We start from the raw sequence: 27,225 nt of genomic DNA, 5'->3' as shown, positions 1-27,225 counted from the left end.
GAATTCCTCAAATAATCTGAACCAAATGTTCTTGTTCTCACAGCAGCCTACTCCTTCGACCAGAAGAACACGACGCACAACGGTAATGGAGGAAAACCAGTCCCAGTCCGAACTTGCGGACGACTCCCAGCAGGGTGAGCTGAAGGATGACAGTACTGCCTCTTCCTCAGTTGCTAGTCCACCCAAGCGAAATACTAGAAGATCCACACGTCACCTTGCTGACAAAAAGCAATCTAGCTCTACTCATGAAGCTGATGTGTCCGAGTCCGAGTCATGCTGCTCTGTAGTTTCTGATGTGCAGGCGAAAACTAGAACCAGACGGAGGACTGCAGTCAGAGAGAAGCCCGCTGTGCAGGATGAGGCATCCGAAGCTGAATCCTCCTTGTCTGAGGTGTCCGCAACCAATTCTCGCAGTGCTCCACGCAGCCTGAGAAAACGTGTTCTGACTTCAGCGGCTGCCACAAAGGACCACGATGATGATCCCTCAGGGTCCAAATCCCACGGTTTTGCTATGGACACTCGTCAGACAACAAGGAGCCATCGGAAGCCTGCTGTTCCCTCCACAGAACCAGACTCATCTGAACCAGAGTCATGCGTTTCTGGCCTTCGTAGTTCCGTGGTTCGCAGAACTTCTCGTAACCAGAAGGTAAAACCGGTCGAGCCGATTCCTTTGAACTTGGAGGAAACCACAGACACTCCTTCTTCTCCAATGTCCAAGAAGAGAGGCCGTAGGCCCAAAACAGAAGTTGACGACAAAAATGACTCTGATGGATGCAAATCAGGTCCCAGCATGAGTCCGTGGAGATCCACCAGGCGCCAACCCAAAGCTGACACTCTGGTTGGCGAATCTGATTCAGAATCAGTAGCTACTGATGTCTGTGCCTCTCAGGGGAGCCCAAGCCCTCGAAGAGGAAGAGGGACTCCTTGTAGTAGTCGAACTGGGTCTGCTAGTAGTACCTGTGGAGGTCCCAGCACGAGTCTGTGGAGATCCACCAGGCGCAAGCCTAAACCTGACATTCTGGTTGGCGAATCTGATTCAGAATTAGTAGGTACTGATGTCTGTGCCTCTCAGGGGAGCCCTCGAAGAGGAAGAGGAAGAGGGACTCCTTGTAGTAGTCGAACTGGGTCTGCTTCTAGTACCTGTGTGGTTTCTGTAACCAGGACAAGAAGTAATGCAAAATTGACTTCTGATCTAGATGACACCATTACAACTTCTGCCATGCCTGAGGAACAGGGTGTGGAGCTTGAACCTCATCATGAAAGGGATGAAATTGGAGATAAAGCTGAAGACACAGTGGAACAACTGGACAGTACTGTGACCATGGACACCAGTGAAGCTCAAGAGTGCACCATGATTGAGGAGAGAGCTGAAGATACCACTGTAGTTTTTGATCAGGATGAGCTCATTGAGATGCAGAAACCTCAAAGCAGCATCCAAGACGTCGAGTCGGTGGAGGACAGTGCAAAACCTGTGGCTGAAGAGCCTGGAGAAGTTACCATGGAAAATGATGAGCCAGAGGTTATGGAGACAAGCCATGTAGTTGAAGATCAAACGTGTTCTGAGCCTGTGAAGGAGGATACAGTAGAAGCTGTGGCAGAAGATTTGGAACCAGCTGTGGTTGAGGAAGCCATTGAGAATCAGACTTGTGCTGAGCCTGTTAACCAGGATGTGGTAGAAATCACCCTAGAAGATTCTGTACCAACTGTGGTTGAGGAGCATGAGAACAAGGTTCAGTGTGAGAAAAGTGTGATTGTTTATGAGGAAGTTAAGACAATTGAAGATGACACCGTAACGTTAGATGACCTTGAAGGCCCTTCTACAAGCTCACACACTCAAGCATATTTGACTGCCACAGAGGAAACATCTAAGAAACCTTCTCCCCAGAGAAAAATGATCAGCTTACTTGACAGCAGTGAGGACGAAGACAGTGCTGATGAAGATCTGAATACAGAGGAGGAAGGTTGTTCACAGAAAGCTGAAGATGTGCAGAGTGAAGACCATGTGGTGTGCCATGATAGAAAAGAATTGCCAGACGAAGCAGATTATGGACTGTTTGCTATAGACACTACACCTGGAATTTTGACTGAGAGACATTATTATGCTGATGCCAAGCAAAACGAGGAAGTGGATGAGGAGGATTTTGTTGATGAGGAAAAAGATGATGATGATGATGAAGATTCACAAGTGCTGTTCGCTCCCAGAAAGTTGCCTCAGTAAGTTTTTTTTTTCTGCTATTGTATTGATTTTTAAATGAGGAAAACCTTTTAAATATACACTGAAAACAAAAACCTAAACTTTTAAATGGCAAAGCATTCTCTTATACTCATCAATGCTGCATATTACCGTTTTCTGTATAAAAATACAGAAAACGGTAATATTGTGAAATATTATTACAGTTTAAAATAATGGTTTTCTATTTTAAAATATAGTTTATTCCTGTGGTGAAAAGCTGAATTTTCATCAGCCATTCCTCCAGTCTTCAGTGTCGCATGATCCTTTAGAAATCATTCTAATGTGCTGATTTATTACTTTTATTATCAATGTTGGAAACAGTTGTGCTGCTTAATTTTTTTGGTTCTTTGATGAATAAAATGTTAAAAAGAACATTTATTCAAAATAGAAAGTCTTTGCTATCACTTATTAATTTTACACATCCTTGCTGAATAAAAGTAATTTCTTTCAAAAAAGAAGGTATAAAAATTTACTGACCACACATTTTTAAATGTTAGTTTATATTGTTACAGAAGGTTTCTGTAAATAAACACTGTTCTTTTCAAACTTTTTGTTTATTAAAGAATCCAGATTCCAACAAATTAAGCAGCACAGCTGTTTTTTAACATTGATAATAAATTAGCATATTAAAATGATTTCTGAAGGATCATGTGACATTGAAAACTGATCATAGGAATAAATTATATTTTAAAATATATTTGCATAGAAAAGTTATTTTACAGAACTTAATTTACATAATGTATTACATAGACTCTACTTCAGTTTTCAGTGTCACATGATTCTTCAAAAATTAATCTAATATGCTGATTAATTACAGTTATCAATGTTGGAAACAGTTGTGCTGCTTGTTTTTTGGAACCTGTGATTTTTTTTTTTCATGATTCTTGATGAATAAAAGGTTAAAAACAACAGCATTTATTCAAAAAATAAATAATTTCTTAATTTTCTTGCTTTAATTTAAATCACTTTAGCAATTTTTACCATCTTTGGTGAGTAAAAGTATTAATTTCTTATAAAAAAGAAAAATGTACCGACCCTAAACATTTAAATGGTAGTTCATATTGTTACAAAATATTTCTATTTTAGATAAACGCTGTTCTTTATTTGTTAAAGAATCATGGGAAGAAAAATCAAAGGTTCCAACAAAATATTAACTGTTTGTTTTTTAATATTGATAGTAAATCAGCATATTAGAATGATTTCTGAAGGATCGTGTGACACTGAAGACTGGAGTAATGATGCTGAAAATTCAGCTTTGTATCACAGGAATAAATTACATTTTAAAATATTCACATAGAAAACTGTTATTTTAAATAGAAATAATATTTTTACAATATTAGTTTTTTTTTTTTTTTGTATTTTTGATCAAATAGATGCAGCCTTGATGAGCATTGAAAATGTCTTAAAAAACAGTAAAACCAGTTGAACTGCTGTGTATATTTAATCTGAAAATGTCAAACTGTTTTTTTTTTTCCTTGCTCAGGATACAACTATCTAGTGCCATTGACACAGGTCTGAAAATGAAGGAACTTGGTGGTTTGTACATCAGTTTTGATGCCAACAAGCCAAAGAATCTTTCCGAATGTTCAAAAACCCAAAAGGACTTGAACACTCCAGATGTGGTAAGTGGTAATCATTTATTATTCTGGATGAAACGTTCCAAGTTTCAAAGCATTTTGTACAGCTATTAATGCTTAGTGAAGCTAAAGAGCATAAAAAATGTTGTATTCATTGTGTAGTTGCTGAAGAAGAGTGTTATCGTTCCGGATTTTGAGAAGAAAGATGCTGTGCCGCCGTACAATGAATCAAAGCATGCTACTAAACTCAAGCGCAAGGTAAGAACACCAGTTTATAAAGAAATGCATGGTGTTATGCGTTGTCTCCTTGAAGGGAAAGCTGTTTTACAGTTTTTATCGTTTATTCATTTCATCTTGTAAACTTACACTATCATTTCAAAGTTTGAGGACAGTATGATTTAAAAAAAAAAAAAAGATTTTAATACTTTTATTGAGCAAGGATGTATTAAATTGATCAGAAGTGAAAATAAAGACATTTATAATACTACAAAAGAGTTCTATTTAAAAAAAAAAATCATGGTTTCCATGAAACAAAAAACATATAACTGTTATATAAATGTTTTCAACGTACACAGTGCCAAATGCATACTTAATCTAGAAGTATTAGTGTATTAATTAATAGGCTATTTGTCAAAGTTTTTTACATTTTAACCTGGACTACAACATGCCCTAGATATTGTTTGAAAATGATTCTTTATTGTTCAGTCGCACTTTCTATTAAGAGGAGATACTGCAGGCAAAAACAGTGTTTTTTCATGCACCTTTCAAGTTTTATTTTGGGCTATTTGGTTTTTCATAGTGTTTTTTTTTTCTCAGATTAGTAGAAAGAAAACATCCAGACACTGAGGCCCGGTTTCACAGACAGGGCTTAGACTAAGCCAGGATTAGCAGATAGTTCAATTAGGATATTTAAGTAATTTTTATAAACATGCTTAGAAAAAAAACATTACTGGTGTGCATCTTGAGACAAAACAAAGACACCGATATATTTTAAGATCAGTCAGTGCAAGTTTCTTTCAGTTCAAACAGCTCAGACATACATTTTAGTCTAGGACTAGGCTTAAGCCTTGTCTGTGAAACCGGGCCTAAGTGTTTCTTTTATAGCAGTATCTATTTGTCAATAGATTTCAATTACAATCCATAGTTTTGAGTTTTTTCTTCTACACTGAGCCTTAAATGTCCACTTCAGTAGCATTTACACACACCAAACTTTACATTTTTTTCCCCGTCTATATCCTGAAGATTTTTACAGAGGGATTTGTTCGTATATAATTTGCTTGATTTTATACATTTTATCCCCCCCCCAAAGGAAAAGTATTTTTTTGAATTTTAGAGTGACAAAATTAGATACCCAAAATTCCCTCTGTAAAAACATTTGACTAATGTCTAAAAAAAAATTAAACACAAATTTAGAAACTGACTTTATCCAGTGTTTAGATTTTTGTACTAGAAATGTATGCATATTTCATTAAATAATACCTAATTTGCATATTTAAACCTAACATTTTAGAAAACTTGTAATACAAAAGATGTTTGCAATTAATGTAATCAATCAACTGGATAAGTAAGATAACAATTTGTTTTTTTCCCCTATTCACCTGCAGTGTCTTGCCTTAAAGCTCCATTAGTTAACAGTAGTTCATTTATTAATCTTAGGTCATTTCCACATTTAATAACACTGTAAAAATCAGAAGTTGTAACTGTATTAATAAACCCAAGCTAACATTTTTTTTTTTTAAACAAAAAAATAACTTCTGTAACATGCTCATTGTTACCTATTGTTCTTTATAATTTTATTGCACTTTTATCTGTTTGAAACATTTGCTTACTTTACGTTTTTTGCGTATTGCATGAAATGTTCAGTTTTTTGTGATAATACTGTATACTGTGATAAAAGCTATAGCAATTGTCGAAACATTAAAATTTGATGTCACATGCCTACTCATGCTTTTGATTTACATCAGGGCTGTATAAGCAAAACTCATTTGTCTGATGTTTTTTGTACACAGGCTGAAAGAGAAAAAACAACTGGTGATGGCTGGTTCAACATGAGAGCTCCTGAGTTAACAGAAGAGCTCAAAAATGACCTGAAGGCACTTAAGATGCGTGGAGCTATGGACCCAAAGCACTTCTACAAGAAGAACGACAGAGAAGGATTTCCCAAGTACTTTCAGGTTGGTTGAGGAGTCTTTATCAGCAACAGACTTTTTCCTTCAAAAAGCCATTGTTCCGAAGACAAAATACTGACGTTGCAATTAACCATAGGCGTACATGGTTAAAGCAGACAATGGCATATTGTTCTATTCTTTTGAGTAAAGTTTTGTTCTTTTTGTTTCAGGTTGGTACAGTGGTTGACAGCCCAGAAGACTTTTATAGTTCAAGAATCCCTAAGAAAGAAAGGAAAAGGACCATTGTGGAGGAGCTGCTTGCTGATGCAGAGTTTAGAAAGTAAGAAAACTATCTGATTAGCTTTATATGGAGTAAACTGTGATAAATGTTTTTGTATTCATGACAATGAGCTTTTATTATTGATTGTTCTCACTATTATTTTAAATTAATTGTCATGTTTCAAACACCTCTTTTCAGCTTTAACAAAAGGAAATATCAAGAGATCATGGCAGAAAAAGCAGCACAGGCTGCTGGCAAGATGAAGAAAAAGCATCACACTTCCCATAAAAAGAAAATGAATAAATAATTTCTTAAGGCAAATCTGTTTTTTCTGTCTTTCATGAACAGGAATTGTTTAGCCTTTGTAAATATAAGGCAACTATATAATTTCAAAGGGTTATTGAAAAGGCTTAAGTGTTACAATTATTTGCATTGAATGTTAAAATAAGCAACTTGTACAGAGAAAATTTTATACTTTCTTAAATAGATTGATTGCGTTCAAATGCTGTTACCATTATGGAAGTTTATAAAAAAAAATGTCAAGCTTCTACCACCTGATTTGATTTACCAGACATGCAAACACATTAAATGATTGAATTTCTCTATGGTCATTGTGTTGAGGTGCTTTGTCCACTGTGTCCTGTCTGTGATGCATTTCTGTAGAGGTTCTTGTAGATTGTGCTCAAACTGTCCTCAAACACAGCTCTGTGGGGCTTTCCTGTGTACGCTGACACTCTGTTAGTCCAGAATGTTCCACTGTCTGAATGAACAGATGGTTCTCCAGGAATATGCCTGCAGTATGGACAGGATACAATGTTTATGGAATACCAGATTAAAATTTAGAACTGTATAGTCCATCGCAAGATCATAGATACACGTATGTGTGTATCAAAGCAAACTAGAAATCATTAAATTATTTTTCTGTAGGTCACAAATATATATATATTTATAGCTATGTCTATATAGATCTTTTTCCTGATATATACACATCTGTGTGTATACGCATATATATATACTTACAAAAGTGATTATGTCCATAAAAAGCACATTAAATGTAAGTAAAGTGTCTACTTTTAAAGTTTCATAGAAGTTTAATAAGGGAACATATTACATTTTATTGTGCAAATTTTAATATGCAAATGTAAAAAAAAAAAAACCAAAATCACAACTAATTAGTATTTGGGGTTAAAGTAACTTGTCTTTTAATGTCATAAATTAATTTTTGTTGTAAATATGCCTGACAAGAGTGTTACACAATGACATTTTAGTGGGTGTCTTCTGTAAATTAGGGAAAATGTATGATATTCATTTTAAGATTTTTTTTTTTTTTTTTTTTTTTTAGAAAAACAACACTTTAAAGCAGTATTACACTTATTGTTTTCATGCATAAACCTTTTTCGTCTTTGACCCATGAACGTATGTACATATATATTCTCACACATACTCTACAAGTCAAAAGTTTTTGGACAGTAAGAACTTTATTTTTTTTTTTTTTAACAGGTCTCTTCTGCTCACCAAGCCTGCATTTATTTAATCAAAAGCACAGCAAAAACAGTAAAATTGTAAAAAATATTTGTACTATTTCAAATAACCGTGTTCTATTTGAAAATATTTTAAAAGTTTTTTTTTTCTGTGATTTCGAATCAAATTTTTTAGCATCATTACTGATCACATGATCCTGATTTGCTGCTAAAAAAACAGCTGCTTTTAACAAAATAATAATAATAATAATAATAATAGATGAGTAGATTTTTTTCAGGTTTCTTCGATGAATAGAAAGTTCCGAAGAACAGCATTTATCTGATATAGAAATCTTTACATTGTAACATTAGAACACTGTAACATTAGAAATGTCTTTATCATTTTTGATGAATTTAAAGCATCCATGGTAAATAAAAAGTATTAATTAAATTATAACTAATTAATTAAAAAAAAGTTACAAAATGCTGATCTTTGGATCTTCCTTTTCATCAAAGAATCCTGAAAAAAAAAATTTACTCAACTGTTTTAAATACTGATAATAATAATAACAAATGTTTCTTAAACAGCAAATCGGCATATTAGAATGATTTCTGAAGAATCGTGTGACACTGAAGACTGGAGTAATGATGCTTAAAATGTAGCTTTGATCACAGGAATAAATTACATTTGAAAATATATTCAAATAGAAAGCAGTTATTTTAAATATTTTTACTATTTCATAATAGTTCAAAATATTACAGCTTTTGCTGGATTTTGGATCAAAAAAATGCAGGCTTGGTAAGCAGAAGAAAATCAAAACAGGGGAACATGAAGCTATGTTTACCTGTCCTGCGGCAGCCGGCTGTCAATCACTGAGTCATGGTGAGTGGAAACACGTGAACTCTTTCTGACCCCCTCCTCCTCCTCACTCTCTTCATCCTGACAACACACACACACTTTAGTCAAGAAAATATTCAAATTATTATCACTAAATAATGCAATAAACCAATGTTTAATTATAATATGGTGAAATGAGAATATCCCAAACTAATTAATTTTTTTTTCAAAATCTGCTAATGCAGTGAAAAGTGAAAGTCTCATAAAAGCAGATCCTTTGAACTGCTTGATTAAAACTGTTAAAAATAAATCCCAGTCCATCTCTCTTTTTAACTCTGGAGTGGATTACACATTTCCCTTCTTGAGCTGGGCTTCAGCCACGCAGCGCTTTGGCACCCAACTGTGCCACTGTGGCATCTCTTCTCTATCTGTAAAAGATGAGGCTGTAACGACAGCCATCAGCCCGCAGACCTCCCTCCCAGTGAACGTGCGCTTCTTTTTTTCCTCTAAGGGAGGATTTGGGGAAGCTTTAGAGTAATTAGAACTCTTTCGCTTTTCTTTCACGTCAGGGTGTTCCAGCGAAACGCGGCGTGGGCGGTGATGCGTTTAAGCGGCCCACGATTCAAGCGAACAGAGAGAATGAGCGTAAGGTGATTACCTCGTTCACTTCCTGGAAGACAGTGGCGGCACATCCTGACACAATGGATGTGAAGAATACAGAGCGCCTGACAGAATCAATGGAGGACGTTTGAAACACTGACATGTGCCGTAATGAGTGTTTTGGAGAATGCTTTTGCATGGATTAACGTGCACATAGAACGACAGCATTACATGCAGTCGCGATCTCAGGCGAGACGTACAAACGAAAGCTTGCAGCGGGGTCCGTGGATGTTTAGGATTCTCTGCACTCGTTTGTGGATCTCCTCCGACTGCGAAGGACTGGATGAACTCTGGAACCTGAAGGACATGGAAAACAACAGGACTGAAAATACAAATCAAAGGGACCAACGTCTTTACACAAAAATGAGCAACAACGTCTTGGAATGTCACCAGAAAATTAATTACAAAGGACTGGTTAGAGGTGACAAATGAATGAATTTGCACAAACTTAAGATTTACTGTATTACAGTTTTTTACAGACGCTAGGACACATTTCTCAATACTTAGGTCACTTTTGCAAAACTCTTCACACAATTCTCCTAACCGACTTTCAGCTTGGCAAAGCAGTTCATTTCACATTCAAAATGCGCTAAAACTACCAAAACACTTTATTCAGGTCTCAAATAAACTCATTCTTCCAGAACACTAGCAAAGGTTGACAGCCGACAAACACACTTTGTCACCCACAAAACAATGACCTAAAAAACACTAACAACATTTAGCATTACACAGTGTTTTCTTGTGTAAAACAAGGACACATCTCTGTTTATAATTGCAATATATATTGTTTATAACTGTTTATATGTTACTGGAATGAATCAGATATGATGCAGAATTCGTCAATATTTTATGTTGTTTATTTATTCTTATTTTTTTTGCACTAAGTAATTCCAAAATACAAGAATTTGTATACACACCATCCACTGATACAGATACAATAGTAATGCTAATCTACTGCATTTTGAGATTTGAAATATGTTTCAATAAAATATTGCTGTTGAATTTTGCTGTCTTATTCAGTTTTGCATTATGTTATTGTTTTGAACATAAGTTTAACAGTTTTGAAAACAGTATGTAAGCATGTGCAAAATGTCCTGTGCGTACAAAGATTTTTGGCAGTTGTTGTGTCTGAGTGAGAAAATAATTCATGAAATTTTGGAGATGTAGTCACTGAATGCATTTTGTGTGAGTTTTGCAAAAGTGACCTAAGTATTGAGAAATGTGTCCTAGCGTTTGTAAAAAACTGTATTATTTACAATTTTCATAAAAAAAATGATATATACACAATGTAATATATATATATATATAAACATATAATATAATATAATAGAATACACACACACACACACACACACACACACACACATACATACATACAAATAAATCCGCTCAAAAATTGGGATCAGTTTGTTTTGTCATGTTTTTTTTAAGGCTGCATTTACTTGATATTTTACTTTAATATTTTGTGAAATATTATTAAAGTTTAAAATAACGGTGTTCTATACGAATATATTTTAAAATATAATTTATTCCTGTGATGCAAAGCTGAATTTTTAAATCAGCCATTACTTCAGTTTTCAGTGTCACATGTGTCATGGATGTCTGCAGAGGCTCGGTCAGGTTTGTTTGTTTATGCATTTAATTAAATTTGGTTACAGTAAAGAACACACAATAACATTATTTTGGTTTCATAAACTTTATTTAAACTTTCGTTTGGAGTTAAGTGCGCACACTCTTTAACGAGTAGTTTATTTAATCTTACCATTTCTTTGTTTGTTTGGTATGCCCGAGTCTCGCAAGTTGGTGTACCGCCAAAAGGGGTTCGACCGGAAACTTCGGACGTATATATACAGTTCCATCCAATGATTCAGCCACAACTATTCAAGTTTCTGCTGAGGGGGACTCCAAGGACCGTTTCTCTTATTTTATGTGTACTTATAAGAAGTAAAATTAGGAAGTAAAATTATTATTGTTATATGTTATTTGAAGTGTTATTTGTTTGTGTATATTTGATGTTTTCACATTTGTTTAGTAGTTTAATGGCCATTATGTGTATGTGTTTCCCCTTTATGTTGTTAATTGGTGCTGGTCACCAATATATAAGTTTGTTGGCTATCTCTGTAGTGAATGTGTTGTTCTTTGTGAGAGCAGGTCCTGTGGTTCTTAGACCTCTGTATTTTAAGAGGCAAATACAGTGGCCCAGTTTATTGTAAAGTTTTGTTATTTGTAATTTTTCTTTATATTTTTGATTCATTTTCTCTGAGTAATGTTAGTAAGATTTCGTTGTAATCGTACATGGAGAAAATAAATCCTTAAGCATTTGCAGTAGTCCGCTGCCTCTGTGATTTTTTTTCCCTTTTGCTGGTCACATCTACCACAATTGGTGGCAGCGGTGGGATGTGCCAGTAGGGGGCAGCAGAGAGCAATTTTTTTTTTCCTCCTCCTTTTTGCACTGGTCAATATGGGACCGAAGAAAGTCATGAAAGGTGACGAAAAGGTGGTGACAGCCACAGGGGGAATTGAGGCTGAGGACCTGGCAGCTTCAAGCGCCTCACAGAATGTTACAGTAGAGGATTTAAGGGACATGTTCAGCACCCATATGAAGATGCAGCAAGAAAGAGATAAACGACTTGACCAGGAGGCAGTGCGGCAGGAGAATAGATGGAAAGTGCTGCAACATCAGTTCACGCTTCTTCAGCAGGAAGTACATACAAGGACAACACCCACTTCTGTTCATCCTTCCGGTCTCCAGTATACCCCTTCGAATCAAGAGAGCGATCAGGCAGATGCTCGGGAGTCACCGTCAGTTGTTAGTCAAGCGGTAGAACAGGCAAGGGCTATGGCAGAGCCACGTCTGCACCCTCTTAATGAAGATGATGATGTGGAGCATTTCCTTACCACTTTTGAGCGGATTGCCACTGCGTGCCGATGGCCAAGAATGGATTGGGCTGTGAGGTTAGTGCCGCTGCTTACTGGCAAAGCTCGTAGTGCTTATGTGAACATGGACCTTAATGAATCCCTTGTTTATGATAGTGTGAAAGCTGCAGTTTTAAAAAAATATGATATTAATCCAGAGACCTATCGTTTGAGGTTTCGATCCACCGATGTAGGAGCTGATGAGACCCCAAAGGAGCTCTATGTGCGCCTCAAGGATACTTTTAACAAATGGGTTCAGCCACAGAACCGGAGTAAGGAGGAAGTTGCGGAGGTGATTATCATGGAGCAATATCTTCGTGTGCTTGCTCCAGAACTCCAAACATGGGTCAAGGAGCATAATCCGGATTCAGCAGCCAAGGCTGCAGAGCTGGCCGACGTGTTTGTTGCAGCACGACGACGAGGTCAGCCATGGTCTTATAACCAATGGAAAGCCTTCAAAGACCCTAAAAGACATGGAAAGAGACCTGTGTCACCCCCGAAGACAAGTATAGGGGGAGGTAAGTTTGTGGGTGATAGTGGTGGTCTTATTAGTGGGAATGTGGGAGCTAACACCAAGGTTATTGTGTGCTATCAGTGTGGACAGGAGGGACATACTAAGCCTAGGTGCCCTAATAGACCTTCCACTCATGCAAATTTATGCGGGGTGCCTAGACCCAGTGATTCTACTGATACAGCAAATGTGGCCTTGCATCATGTAATGGTGTGTTTGAATGGACAGGAAGTAAGTGCTTTAGTAGACACTGGGAGTATGCAAACATTGGTTAAAGCTGAATTGGTTCCAGCTCATTTGTGGGATCATGCATCCCCCGTAGCGATTAAATGTGTCCATGGCGATGAAAGGCTCTACCCTACAGCTAATGTCTATCTGGAGGTGCAGGGACAGACTTATCTGTTGGAAGTGGGTCTTTCATCTGAGTTGCCGTACCCGATGGTGTTGGGTCAAGATCTGCCCGTTTTGTTTGATCTTCTTCCTTTGCAGGCTTGTAATGTGGCTGTGACCCGGGCCATGGCTAAGAGTAGTGAGGAGGAGGTAGGATTACTCGGAGCCTTACCTTTTTTTGAGGTAGACCTAGAAACCAAGCCAGGAAAGACCCGGAAGTCCAGGAGTCAGAGGAGGTATGAGAAGTTGCGACATGCAGGGGTGAGTGAAAGGGAGCCTGTCCCTGAGAACCCTTTGGGCTATAAAGTACCCTCAGACGTTGTACGTTTGCAGAAGGATGACAATTTAGTTGGTCCATTGTATAAGATGGTAGAAAAGGGGACACTGTCCGGACAGACAGAGGTGAAGGGTAGGCAGGGAGTCTTTTGCCTCCGTAATGAGATCTTGTTTCGTAAACAGAGTTCCAATTTTCAGTTGGTGGTCCCCAGGGAGGGTAGAGAGTTAGTTCTTTCTTTGGGTCATTCAGTACCTTGGGCAGGCCATTTAGGTAGGTATAAGACAACAGCACGGATCCTTCATCATTTTTACTGGCCAGGCATGAGAAAGGAAATAGCGGTGTACTGTAAAACTTGTCCGCAGTGTCAACAGACCTCCCTGAAGGTTCCTCCTAGAGCACCTCTTGAGCCTCTCCCTATTATCGGGGTGCCTTTTGACCAGCTAGGCATGGATATTGTTGGGCCTTTAGAAAGGACCAAGACAGGGAACCGTTACATGTTAGTCATCACAGACTATGCTACAAAATATCCTGAAGTTTTTCCCCTTAAATCCATCAAGGCTAGAGCAGTAGCTTGTTCCCTTATGCAACTGTTCTCTAGAGTAGGTTTTCCTAAGGTTATAGTTACAGATCAAGGATCTAACTTTATGTCAGAACTATTGAAACAGGTGTATAAACTTTTGGGGGTAAAGGGAATAAGAACCACCCCTTATCACCCACAAACCGACGGATTAACAGAACGCTTTAATCAAACTTTAAAGCAAATGCTTCGCAAGTTTGTCGCAGACAAAAGTGATGAATGGGATCAGTGGCTCCCCTATCTGCTTTTTGCCTACAGGGAAGTTCCCCAGAGTTCCACTGGATTTTCCCCATTTGAACTGTTATATGGACGGGAAGTGCGGGGACCGCTGACCCTGCTGAAGGATGTGTGGGGTGGGGAACAAGATGGTGTACGTTCTACTAATATTGTTGACTATGTTGTACAGATGCGGGAGAAGCTGGAGGACATGAGTGCTTTGGCCCAGAGACATATGGCACAGGCACAAAAACGGCAAAAGACCTGGTATGACCAGAAGGCCAGAAGGAGGAGCTTTGAGCCAGGCACTCAGGTATTGGTAATGTTGCCCACGGATACGAGTAAGTTGACTGCCAAATGGCAAGGTCCCTTTAGAGTGCTGAGGAAGTTGGGGCCAGTTACATATGAAGTTGCCACTCCTGGCCAGACGAGGTCAAAATGGACTTTGCATGTAAACTTACTCAAAGAGTGGTTTGCCCGATCAAGTGATGCAGCAGGGGTGTTGCTCATTCGGAAGGTGGAGGATGAGGAAGAAGTGGAAGCTCAGTATCTGCCTGTTCTAACTTCTTCAAGCGTGTCTCTGAGTCATCTATCTCAAAGTCAACAGTTTGAAATTCGAAATCTGTGTGATTCTCAAGTTTTCCAGATGAGACCAGGACATACTGACTTAGTTGAGCATGACATCGTGCTCCGAGAAGGGGCTTGCCCAAAACGTATGAGTTATAGGATACCTGAGCGCCTCTTAGAAGGGTTGCGGAAGGAGTTAGATGAAATGGTAGCCATGAACATTGTAGAACCATCGAAAAGCGAGTGGTGCAGCCCAGTAGTGTTGGTGCCCAAGAAGGATGGAAGCCTGCGATTCTGCATTGACTTCAGGTACCTTAACTCTGTATCAAAGTTTGATTCTTATCCGACCCCAAGAATCGAGGACCTCATCGACCGTCTAGGTAAAGCCAACTATTTAACTACTATTGATTTAGCTAAAGGCTATTGGCAAGTCCCATTGAGTGCAAAGTCCCGGGAGTTGACGGCATTCCGGACCCCTTGGGGGCTTTACCATTTCTGTAAGATGCCCTTTGGTCTTCATGGGGCTGCCGCGACTTTCCAACGGCTCATCGATCAGGTACTTTCTGGTTTGACTGACTTTACAGCTGCTTACTTGGATGACATAGTCGTTTATAGTTCAACCTGGGAGGAGCACTTGCAACACCTGGAAGTGGTCATTAACCGTATTAGATCAGCAGGGCTTACCATCAATCCTTCCAAGTGCTCTTTTGCAAAAGCAGAAACTGAGTACTTGGGGTATGTTATCGGCCATGGGGTTATTAAACCTCAAGTTCAAAGAATCCAGGCGATACAGAATTGTCCCCTGCCCCAGACAAAGACTCAGTTAAGGTCCTTTCTTGGAATGGCAAATTGGTACCGGAGGTTTGTCTCTGAGTTTGCGGTGAGGGCAGCTGTCCTTACCGACATGACAAGGAAAAACTACCCAAATCAGATTCGGTGGACAGAAGAGACCGAACAGGCCTTTCAGGATATTAAAAATGCCCTGTGTCAAGGACCTGTTTTACGTTGTCCTGATTTTGATAGATCTTTTATACTGCAAACTGATGCCTCGGATATTGGAGTAGGAGCAGTACTTCTCCAGGGGAAGCAAGAAGATCGTCATCCTGTAGCTTACATCAGTCGTAAGTTGTTCCCCCGGGAGGTTCGATACTCTACTGTCGAAAAAGAATGTTTGGCAGTAAAATGGGCCCTTGATACTCTCCGGTATTATCTGCTTGGGCGAGAGTTTGTGCTTGAGACTGATCATAAAGCACTACAATGGATGCACCGTATGAAAGATTCAAATGCCAGAATTACTCGCTGGTATCTGTCCATTCAACCATATCGATTCTCCATTCAGCATGTTCCAGGCCGAGATAATGTGATGGCAGACTTTCTTTCTCGCCTTCCGGCATGAAACAAGGAGGAGTGTGTCATGGATGTCTGCAGAGGCTCGGTCAGGTTTGTTTGTTTATGCATTTAATTAAATTTGGTTACAGTAAAGAACACACAATAACATTATTTTGGTTTCATAAACTTTATTTAAACTTTCGTTTGGAGTTAAGTGCGCACACTCTTTAACGAGTAGTTTATTTAATCTTACCATTTCTTTGTTTGTTTGGTATGCCCGAGTCTCGCAAGTTGGTGTACCGCCAAAAGGGGTTCGACCGGAAACTTCGGACGTATATATACAGTTCCATCCAATGATTCAGCCACAACTATTCAAGTTTCTGCTGAGGGGGACTCCAAGGACCGTTTCTCTTATTTTATGTGTACTTATAAGAAGTAAAATTAGGAAGTAAAATTATTATTGTTATATGTTATTTGAAGTGTTATTTGTTTGTGTATATTTGATGTTTTCACATTTGTTTAGTAGTTTAATGGCCATTATGTGTATGTGTTTCCCCTTTATGTTGTTAATTGGTGCTGGTCACCAATATATAAGTTTGTTGGCTATCTCTGTAGTGAATGTGTTGTTCTTTGTGAGAGCTGGTCCTGTGGTTCTTAGACCTCTGTATTTTAAGAGGCAAATACAGTGGCCCAGTTTATTGTAAAGTTTTGTTATTTGTAATTTTTCTTTATATTTTTGATTCATTTTCTCTGAGTAATGTTAGTAAGATTTCGTTGTAATCGTACATGGAGAAAATAAATCCTTAAGCATTTGCAGTAGTCCGCTGCCTCTGTGATTTTTTTTCCCTTTTGCTGGTCACATCTACCACAACATGATTGTTCAGAAATCCTTCTAATATGCTGATTATTACTGTTATCAATGTTGTAAACAGTTGTGCTGCTTAATATTTTTTTTGAAATGTGTTATCAATTTTTTTTTTTTTAAATGAATTTAACATCCTTGGTGAATAAAAGTATAAATTTCTTTCAAAAAAAAAGAAAGAATAAAAAAGTAGTTTATATTGTTACAAAAGATTTCTATTTTCAATAAATGCTGTTCTTTTCAACTTTTTATTTGTTAAACAATCCTGGAAAAAACGGTTTTCAACATTGATAATAAATCAGCATATTAGAATGATTTCTGAAGGATCATGTGACACTGAAGACTGGAGGAATGATGTTGAAAATTCAGCTTTGCATTACAGAAATAAGTTACATTTTAAAATATACTCACATAGAAAACAGTTATTTTAAATGTAAATAATATTTCACAATATTACATATTTTTTCTGTATTTTTGATCAAATAAATGCAGCCTTGATGAACATAAGCATCTTTCAAAACCATTAAAAATCTTACTGATTTACTGAAGAAACTTTTGAGCGGCAGTGTATATGTATACTTTAGTATTTTTTTGTATGATGTGTATTTAAAGTTTGTTTGCATACTATATGTGTCTGTACTGTATATATTTATTATTTACACAATACATATATTAAATATATAAATAAACTATATATGCATATAATTAATTAATACAAATGTCATATATATAACTATATATTTTTTATTTAAAAATATTATATTTTTAACATTTCACACACACACACACACACACACACACACACACACACACACACACACACACACACTAAATTTTAATATATGTATTTATAAACCTATAATTAAATATATTATATATACACTCTTTTAAAATAATGTAGTTTTTTTTAAAGGGGAACATACAAGTCATCTATTTCTATTGTAAATATGTAATTATCTTGAAATAAATTCTAACAATACCAGCTCAGACCACTAGTCTGTGCTGTCGCCCTTACATTGGCGCTCTGTCATCTTGGGAAATAGGACTTGTAAATTTCAGTCCAGTTAAATCATGAAGTTAAATCACAAATACACATACAGAGACGTTTATCTCCAGCCCTGTAGCAAATGCTGATATTTTCTTTTTATGCATCTAAATATGCCACAAGAGAGAAGCTCAGATGAAGAATTACCCAAACATTTGAGCCATGTCCTTGGGTTTACAATATCAAAACCTGCGCGTGAATAAACTAGCAATATATTATCAACTCACTGAGCTTGTTAAAAAGATAGAACAAGAGAATTCATTAGAATCTTTATTAAAAGGAATACAGAAGTAAAAAGACCAGCAGATCTGTGCCAAAGGTCATGCATCACTGTGGTTCTTTATCTTTAATGGCCAGAACGCAGGCAGGCCGTAAGATGGTATTTATTATTAACATAGAAGAAGGCCAGAGAGGGCCAGCCTGAACTTTAGAAACCGTCGTTTCTTTCACTCCCCCCATCAGCAGCTCAAAAAGACGTGCCTGATCTCTCATTGTGCGAATCTGCGGAGCGAGCCTTAATCTCCGGGCCTGTGACTCCGGTCATGCTTTCAATTGACAGAATAGTATCACACATTTCCCACTATTTACTCTCAAGACTTAAGATTGTCTATTGATTTTAAATGTTTGCTCATGCCCCTGCGGAAAAGGCGCCGGCGGTAGAGAGACTAGCAAACAAACAAACAAACATTTGCCGGTTTCGCAGCCGATGCTCAGATCAATGACAAGGGTCTCTCGGAATTTATTCAACTGTGCGTCGGGTCAAACGCATTAGATCTCACTGAAACCCAATCAATAGCATTTCCCCTTGTTTTCTCAGCAGCTCCCCCCCCCCCCCGCTTCTCATAAGTAATGAACAAACATGACCAAACATCAGATTCTGTCATTTGAAGGTGAGGCAGTAAATTCATCTTGTCTGTTGTGTGTGATCACAATATAGATTTGCGGAATAGACGCTCTATTTGCCGGGCTTTGTTTTTATGAGCCGCACATTTAGTCAATACCACGTAATTGGAAATTCAAAGGAAAAGGGCGAAGGGGTAGCACGTTTGAGAGTTCGAGAAAAATGCATATCATAAAATATGGATTTTAGGAAAAGCACAAGCATGACATATAACAAACATATGGAAGGATAAGTAACTATAATGCTCGTGTATGTTGGTCCTAATGAAAAAACAAATCAATCCGATAACAAAGTCGAACAGGATGACAAGAACAAAGTCAGCCTGTGTTAAATTGCTTTGCAGCAAACAGTGCAAATGTACATAGAATAAGTTGTGTTAAACATACCGTTCTCTCAGGGAAGAGCGGGAAAGGACTGGACTCTGATCTCTGAGCGTGCTAGACACAGGAGTGGAATGATCTTTGGGGGATCTATTTTGAGAATTTCTGGCTGCCTGCATGGATACGTCCTAAAGGGATATTGTGGACAAAACAGTGTCGGAAGAGGTGAATATCTTACATTAGTTAATCTGTAATTTGTTCAAAACACTTTGTAACTTACATGTGAGGGCTTTGACCTGAAACTTCCAAGAAGAGAGGGATCTAGAGAAGTTTTGTGGGAAAATATGGTAAAATGCATCCTCCACAATACAAAAAAAAAACACATCTGATAATACTTTATAGTCAGTAATTGATTCAAATATTCAAAAGAAGGATTTAAGAGGCTCACCCAAAAATAAAAACCATTTATTCACCAACATATCACTCCAACCAACTTTCAACACAAATGAAGCTACACTGTTCAAAAGCTTAAAATTATTTTAATGTTTTTTAAACAAGTTAAATGCTCAGGTAAGTCTGCATATATTTGATCAAATCACGGTAAATTATTATTGTAAAACTATTATAAATTGTTTTCTAATTTAGTATATTTTAAAATGGCATTTATTCCTATAATAGAGAAGCTAATTTTTAGCAGACATTACTACAATGTTCATTGTCACATGATCCTTATGAAATTATTCTAATATGCTGATTTGCCGCTCAAGAGATATTTATTATTATTATCAATGCTGAAAAACAAGCTGCTTAATATGTATAATATTTAATATTTTAATATTTTTGTGGAAATTGTGATTTTTCAGGATTCTTTGGTGAATAGAAAGTTCAAAAGAAAAGCATTTATTTATAATAGAAATCTTTTAGAGCATTATACATGTTTTTACTGTGTTTTCCCCCCCTCTTTTTGCCTATTCAGTGAAAGTCAGTAGGATCTAAAACAAAACTGGACCCCACCAAGTCATTTTTCAAAATATCTTCTTTTTTAAAGCAAAGTCATACAGGTTTAGAGGGACATGAGGATGAATAAATGCCACAAATAAATATGTAAAAACACAAAAATCATAGTAACCTGTGTGGTCTGTGGTGTAGCTCCGTGATCGCAGATGTAGTGGGCTTCTTTGAGTAGATGACTGAGGTGTAAGACACATGGAGGATTCTATTAGCGACGTGTTTGGGCTTTGGGTCACCTGCAAACAGAAGATGCAATCAGCTACGTTGCCCATTAAAAGATAAATAATCGCTCATCTCTGATTTAGCAGGTGAAGCGACGTGCATCAACACTCCATTGACACACGGAGCATTGATTATTCAAATGAATTTGACTTTCATTTCAGAGTTAATCACTTTTCTAGGAAGGTGAAAGTGAGGAGAGAAACTTCAGAGAGAAGTTACTCAGACTCAGGTGTCTGTGTATAAAGTCAACTCTCAGACTTCAATTAGTCTATTCCAACTTCAATTTAAATGGTAAAGTGACCAAGTGAGTAAATGAAACAAGCTATTTAGTTTTCATGCAAAACAAGTGTGCCGACTTTAAACACACATAAACTGAGCGGGCTAATCTGCTGAAATAAGAGGGAAGAATTTGCTAATCACGGCCTGACTCTTAATTACTTAGGTTAATTGTAGCTTGGGGATTTTCTTTGAAAAGGCTACCCACTTTTTAAAAGGCCTGTGACAGAAAATGGCATGATGATATCAGACGCAAATCCGAGAGCTGCCTTTTATACCATGACAGCTTTGATATTTGCACCCCAGGATGTACTGTTGTTTTGAAAAACATGGAAAAGAAACAAGAGGGAGAATTTAGGCTTTTACTTTAGTCATAAAAACGAATAAAGTCTCCTGTAATCAGTGCCCTCAGAGAAGAAATATTGTAATTGCAACTTAACAATAAGTGCATAAATGTTTATGACATGCAGCTGACCTGAGCTGTCACTGTGATCATTAAGCAAAGATGAAAAGAACACAAACTCAGCTTGCAATGTTTCATCAGTCAATATGACCCACCACGAATGGAGCCTGAGGGACCGTCTCTTTTTTAAATGTGTAGGGCCCCAGTTTGAAGTGGCTGAGTCGTTGTCTGGCCTCCTCAGACAGCTGACACATCTTGCGGTGGGTGTAGGGTGAAGGAGCACGGCTTTGGGATGCCACCGTTGGCTTTTCGTATCCACAGGATGGGGCTGTGTTTGGTTTCTTCTTCTTTGAGTTTGCAGGGCAAGTTTTCACATGACCAGGCTTAGTTGAGGAACGGCCACATGACTGAAATATAAATATTAGATGAAATACGTTAAAAGTTAAAGGAATAGATTACTCACAAATGAAATTTGTGTCATTATTTACTCTTCCTCATGTCATTCCAAACCTGTAACACCTCTGTTCATCTTTGGAACACAAATTAAGATATTTTTTTATGAAAGCCAAGACCCTACATAGACAGCAATGCAACTACCACGTTCAAGGCCCAGAAAGGTAGTAAGGACATCATTAAAATCATCAATTTCTTCTCTTGAGTGTCAGTCTTTGACTAAATAAAGTTGTTAATTTTGTTTTCTTTGCGCACAAAAAGTATTCTCATAGCTTTATAACATTACGGTTGAACCACTGATGTCACATGGAGTATTGTATCAATGTCACTACTACCGTTTTGGGCCTTTAACATGTCAGTTGAGTTGGTGTCTATGCAGGGTCAAAAACAATGTTGGGTAAGTTACTCCAAAAAGTGATTAATTACTAGTTACATCTTCAACTGTACAAATGACTCTCTCCAAAAAGTATTTAATTACTTATTACTAATCACTTTCTAAATCCTATATCAACCTTGACAAGTTAATAAAAGGACAGACAAGAAACAGTTCTTGTAATTCTTTCAAATAAATAATAGATAACTATATAAATTATTCTGGTCACACTTTAGATTAGGGTCCAATTCTCACTATTTACTAACTATTAACTATGACGTTTGCCTCAATATACTCCAAATTACTGTGTATTAATGCTTAGTAAAGTAGTTGTTAAGTTTAAGAATTGGTTAGGATTAAGGATTTAGAATAAGGTCTTACAGAATAAGACACTGATATGTGCTTTTTAAGTAATAATAAACAGCTAATATTCCATAACTAGTTAATAGTGAGAACTGGACACTAAAGTGTTACCAATATTCTTATTAACTCAAAGTATTTAAAGTGAGAAGGGTACATAAAAAGCATACATTTTGATTTTAAATGCACGATTGTACTGTATTTAAATGTTCTACAGTCTATACACAGTATTAAGCTCAATTACATAAGAAGTAACAGTAATTAAATTAGTAAGTAAATAACTAAGAATAAACCCATACTTCACTTTTTCAAAGGGAAAAGTAATTCAATTACAGTAACTGATTACTTAGAAACCATTTACACTGGCCAGAAAGCTCTTGGATTTCATCCAAAACAGGTTTTACAGATTTGGAACGACAAGTAATTAATGACAGAATTTTCATTTTTGGGCCCTTTAAAAGTACTACAAAAAGCTAAAAAGAAATATAAAAAAAAATTAAAACTATTTAAGATTACAAAAGCACATTACAAAACGAAAATGTAACCAAAATTAAAATGAAATCCAAAACAAAAATTAAAGCTATTTGAAAATATGAACAAATACTACAGTATTATAATATCTAAAAAAAAAAACTAAAAAACTAAAATAACACTAATATTTTTACTTGAAATATGGTAAAAAAAAAAAAAAAAAAAGTCATATGGGTCAACTTTGTGTAATTGAAATTTATATATCATCTGAAAGCTCAATAAATAAGCTTTCAATTGTTGTATGGTTTGTTAAGATAGGACAATATTTGGCTGAGATATAACTATTAGAAAATCAAAAATTAAGTTTTAATATATTTATGGTAGGAAATTTACTAAATATCCTCATGGAACATGATCTTTGCTTAATATCCTAATAATGTTGACCCATACAATGAATTTTGGCTACAAATATACTACTACTTAAGACTTTAAGGTTTTGTGGTCCAGTGTCACATATTTCCTATATAATATTTCAAAACTTTCAGAAGCTGAGAGGTAACAGAAAACATTTGAATAGGTGGTTGCCAGGGTGTTGCTATATGGTTGCTGAGGTGCTCTGTATGTTTATTAGAATCTTGCAACACAGTTGCTAAGGTGTTTTGTGTGGTGGCTATGCAGTTGCTCTCCGATTTTATCATCTGCCAGGAAAAAAAAAAAAACTGATTTGATTATTAAAAGAAATAGTACACCTCTCCTCAACATGTTTTGATGCATCATCCATTTCCAGAGCACAGTTAAACATAATACTCTGGGTTACTATGAGCACTAATAATAGTGATGCCTTAGAAAGCCCCAGTAATATTAATGCATGGCTTCTGTGTGTTTGGAAACAATCACTGTTTTTCTGTCTGTTGCCACTAGTAACGCAGAAACGACACTCTTCACCTTTGAAATAAAAAAAGGGAAAAGAAGATCCCAGAGGAAGAGAGTATAAGGTCACGCTTTATTGTAGTGATATTGCGAACGTCTCTCTGTTCGTACGGTGCTAATCCACTAATTTCCTTGTTATGTACACATGTAACCTGATGTAAACCTTTCCTCAGTGTTCCAATCTCACCTTTGCAGGCAAATGACTTCAATAACTCTAATCTCAGCTAACATAATTCTGAGCCTCAATAACTCTGTTCCTGCAGGCGCTGCCTGGGTAAATACGTTTTTAAAAATGTTAATTGCATTTGATGGCCGGTCTCAACCTAATATGATAATGGCATTACATGGATGTAAAAAAACAACGATAATTTAAATGCTAATTGGAACATCCTGGCATATTAAGTCATTTTTAAAAAGCAGAGAAAGAAAAAAGTAAATCCTGATAGCGATTGCCGTTTGAAGAGTCGAGATTTAATGAAATTAAACTAAGTGGCTTTTTCTCCTTTTATTCTTCTCCCCCTCTCTCTCTTCTTCCTTTTTCTTTGGACGGAGGGACAAAGAGGCCGTTTTAAAGCAGGAGTCGCGCTTGTCTGATGTGATTAGTGGCTCGGCTGGTGTTGGTAATGGGAGATAAAGCCGGATGTCCTTGAAACAACAAAGCCAGCACCACAAGTAGCTTATTAAACAAGAAACAAGCGCCGTTCAAATGCATGCAAATCGCACCGAGAAAGCCCGCTTTACAGAATGCCGAGTCAAGTCCGAACTAGAGACATCCACAAAGGGAGGAGTCGCACATGAAAGGGGCCCGACGAGACGGTCAACAGCAGAAGCCGTCTAACGAGGGTCTAAGAAACTTGACATGAAGGAGGTCCGCAAGCATTTCATGGAAGAAACAAATCGGACCGGTCGAGTTCAACTGATCAGCGCCGATCCCAGTAAAAACGAGCCAATTCTCTGTAATTACCTGCATGGTAAAAAGAACATCCTGAAAGGGGGCGTGAGGCCACTAGAATGACAACAGAAAGTGGCACAGATGGCAACAGACAGTTTGATTGACAGGGAGACCCAACGTACTCCCACGTACATCTAAAAACAACCTCCATTTGATCCTTTTCATTTAAACCTCAGTGTCTCTTTTCATTTAGCATCACAAATAATTGCTCTGTTAACGAGCAGAAGCATCACGCGACCGTTCCAGAAGCCAGACGCCTTCAAAGGCAGCTGCCTATGTAGGCAGCGCACTAGCTTTTGGAACGGCGCAAATACCAGCTGCAATAAAATGGCAATAACAAAAGCCCAGAGACTTACAGACATGGCAGGCTGACCATGTTTCACATCACACTCCTCAATAATAGACGTTGTTGAAAACTCCACTTTGGGAGAGATTCCCTGAGGGAACAAGACAGGAGAGATAGAGAGCAGAAAAAGAAAAACATCACAAAACTTTCGAATGATGAAAAGACAGAGGGCAAATGCAGATAATAACACTCTTGGCAGATCAATTTACCAAAACAATCTACGTCTTCAAGCAAATAGCAGGAAAATGGGACCGGCTTTTAAGATGCATCAGAGATATGACAAAAACGCTGAGAGGAAGACACACGCACAGGGAAGGAGATGGATCTCTTCATCAGAATCTCTCTCTCTGGGCCTGGGCTTCTGGGAGTCAAACGAGGGCCTGGATACAGAAACTCCCGGGTGTCTTCTTCAAACGTGGCCAGGATCTCACCTTCTGCACAGTGAAATAAAAAATACATGATGGTACAGTGTATTCTGTCCATTTGACTTGACAGCTCTGGGTAATCAAGTTGTTTCCGGTTAATAAAGCTGTTTCTTTGCGTTTTAGAGCAATAACGCAACAGGAACGAATAAGTGTCAGATTGTGTGCAAAAGCCCAAGAGACCACCATTGAAAGCAGCACGATTTATGCATACTGTAATGAGAGTGCTCGGTCCAATAATGTATGTATTCCCCTGCTGATGTTGGTTAATTTTTGAAATTGTACTAGCAGCTCTGAGAATTCAGCCATTGCGTCAACCGCAGAAGCCGGAGCCTTCAATCAAAGCGGAGCTCGAATGTAATGTTTTCAGTTTACAGCACTATGTTGGAGAATTCAATCTACAGCCTCAAATATCTGTCAGTGTTACAGCTGGAATGGATGTGAGATTTTACCTGGAGGAACGAGCTGAATGAGCTCTAAAGAAGTTGTATCATCTGCAGCGGAGGAAAAAAACATGATGGAAAGGTATATAAGTTTATTGATCTGAGCTTTATGAAAGAACACAGGACAAACTGAAGTCAGCCCAAAGGATTCTTACTTTCCAGATGCTCAGCTACAGCACTTGGGTCAACTGCTCCCACAAAGGTCTGTCCAAGAGATTCGGGAGAGGAAAGAAAACATAGAAACCTGATAGTAAGACAGCACGCGTCACAGGTTGAAATTAATCAAAGGTGTTATAATAATGGCTTACCTTCACAAACACCATTTTTTCATGTAGCAGCAAAGGGAAAACTGGTGGAACACACTTGGACTTCTGATACTGGCCCATTATCCGAACACTCACATACATGTCTTCTTGGGATGGTAACACCACCCCTGGACAAGTTATCTATAGGGTGAAAAACATTAAATTGAGGCCATCTTTATTTATATTTTACATCATCTTTTCATGTACAGTGCTGTTTTTTAAGCTTAAAATTAATCCATTAATCCAAAAAATCCATTAATCAAATATTCTAAAAAAAAGTAGCTAGGTTTCCAAAAAATATTAAGCAGCACAACTGCTAAAATGTTTTTTGATATGTGACTCTGGACCACAAAACCAGTCATAAGGATCAATTTATACATCATTTATACATCTGAAAGCTGAATAAAGTTTTCCACTGATGTATGGTTTGTTAGGAAAGGACAATACGTTATTTGAAAATCAGGAATCTGAGGATGCAAAAAAATCTAAACACTGAGAAAATCACAATCACACAATGTCCAAATGAAGTTCTTAGCGATGCATGTTACCAATTAAAAATTAAGTTTTGATATATTTACGGTAGGAAATTTACAAAATATCTTTATGGAACACGACCTATACTTAATATCCTAATGATTTTTGGCATAAAAGAAAAATCAATAATTTTGACCGATACAATGTATTTTTGGCTATTGCTACAAATACACCCGTGTTAACGTACTTAAGACTGGTTTTGTGGTCCAGGGTCACATATTAGAACGATTTCTCAAGTATTTGAACCGAAAACTAGAAGATGCTAACAGCTTGGCTTAAAATGCAAGAGTTTGCATTTGTATTGCTTCAGATAAACATATCGGAGGCTGAAAGAGCGTTTATTAGCATTTTTCTCCTCGTTGCAGGCTTGCAGCTTTGATTGATGCCTGATGGACTGACTCAGACATCAGTGGTAGCCACTTGTTGCTAACAGTATGCTAACACGGAAACTTCTATCATAACACACGCAAACAGGACTATTTGTGTTGTTCTTGAGCGAGAAAGTCGGAATGGGACGCGGGCTGATGTACTTACACACTGGATATCCAACTCGACAGTGCATTTTAGCGCTTTTTGTCGCGTTTGTGAGGATGAAGGTTTCTTGGGCGACGTCTGCCCGCCCATGTTTTTTAAACTTGGTAGTTATGACAACTGCCC

The 27,225-nt window shown here is 37.4% G+C and overlaps 2 protein-coding genes across 3 annotated transcripts in view; one reads left to right on the top strand and one right to left on the bottom strand.

The window, feature by feature from the left end:
• The window catches only part of dnttip2 (deoxynucleotidyltransferase, terminal, interacting protein 2), a 10,144-nt gene extending 3,341 nt beyond the window's left edge, over window positions 1–6,803 (top strand). The window contains exons 2-7 of one of the 2 annotated variants that reach the window (XM_073819389.1): window positions 44–2,214; window positions 3,717–3,855; window positions 3,973–4,068; window positions 5,820–5,984; window positions 6,149–6,258; window positions 6,397–6,803. In XM_073819389.1, coding sequence (XP_073675490.1) covers window positions 44–2,214; window positions 3,717–3,855; window positions 3,973–4,068; window positions 5,820–5,984; window positions 6,149–6,258; window positions 6,397–6,505 — 2,790 coding nt within the window. In that variant the 3' untranslated portion in view covers window positions 6,506–6,803. The remainder of the gene's footprint in view (window positions 1–43; window positions 2,215–3,716; window positions 3,856–3,972; window positions 4,069–5,819; window positions 5,985–6,148; window positions 6,259–6,396) is intronic. The other variant, XM_073819390.1, reaches the window with a different exon arrangement.
• Window positions 6,484–27,225, bottom strand: spata6 (spermatogenesis associated 6). Its single transcript, XM_073819391.1, has 13 exons — window positions 27,103–27,225; window positions 26,038–26,175; window positions 25,885–25,933; window positions 25,739–25,780; window positions 25,174–25,298; window positions 24,875–24,955; window positions 21,135–21,386; window positions 20,197–20,314; window positions 19,348–19,388; window positions 19,134–19,255; window positions 9,357–9,453; window positions 8,504–8,598; window positions 6,484–6,990 (listed from the first exon to the last, which is right to left on the bottom strand). The coding sequence occupies exons 1-13, from the start codon at window positions 27,190–27,192 to the stop codon at window positions 6,807–6,809; spliced, it is 1,434 nt and encodes a 477-aa protein (XP_073675492.1). The 5' UTR covers window positions 27,193–27,225; the 3' UTR covers window positions 6,484–6,806.

This window comes from Garra rufa, chromosome 15 (assembly GCF_049309525.1).
Source record: "Garra rufa chromosome 15, GarRuf1.0, whole genome shotgun sequence".
Taxonomy (NCBI): domain Eukaryota; kingdom Metazoa; phylum Chordata; class Actinopteri; order Cypriniformes; family Cyprinidae; genus Garra; species Garra rufa.
Note: the sequence above shows the minus strand (reverse complement) of the source record. Positions and strands in the feature narration are given on the sequence as shown.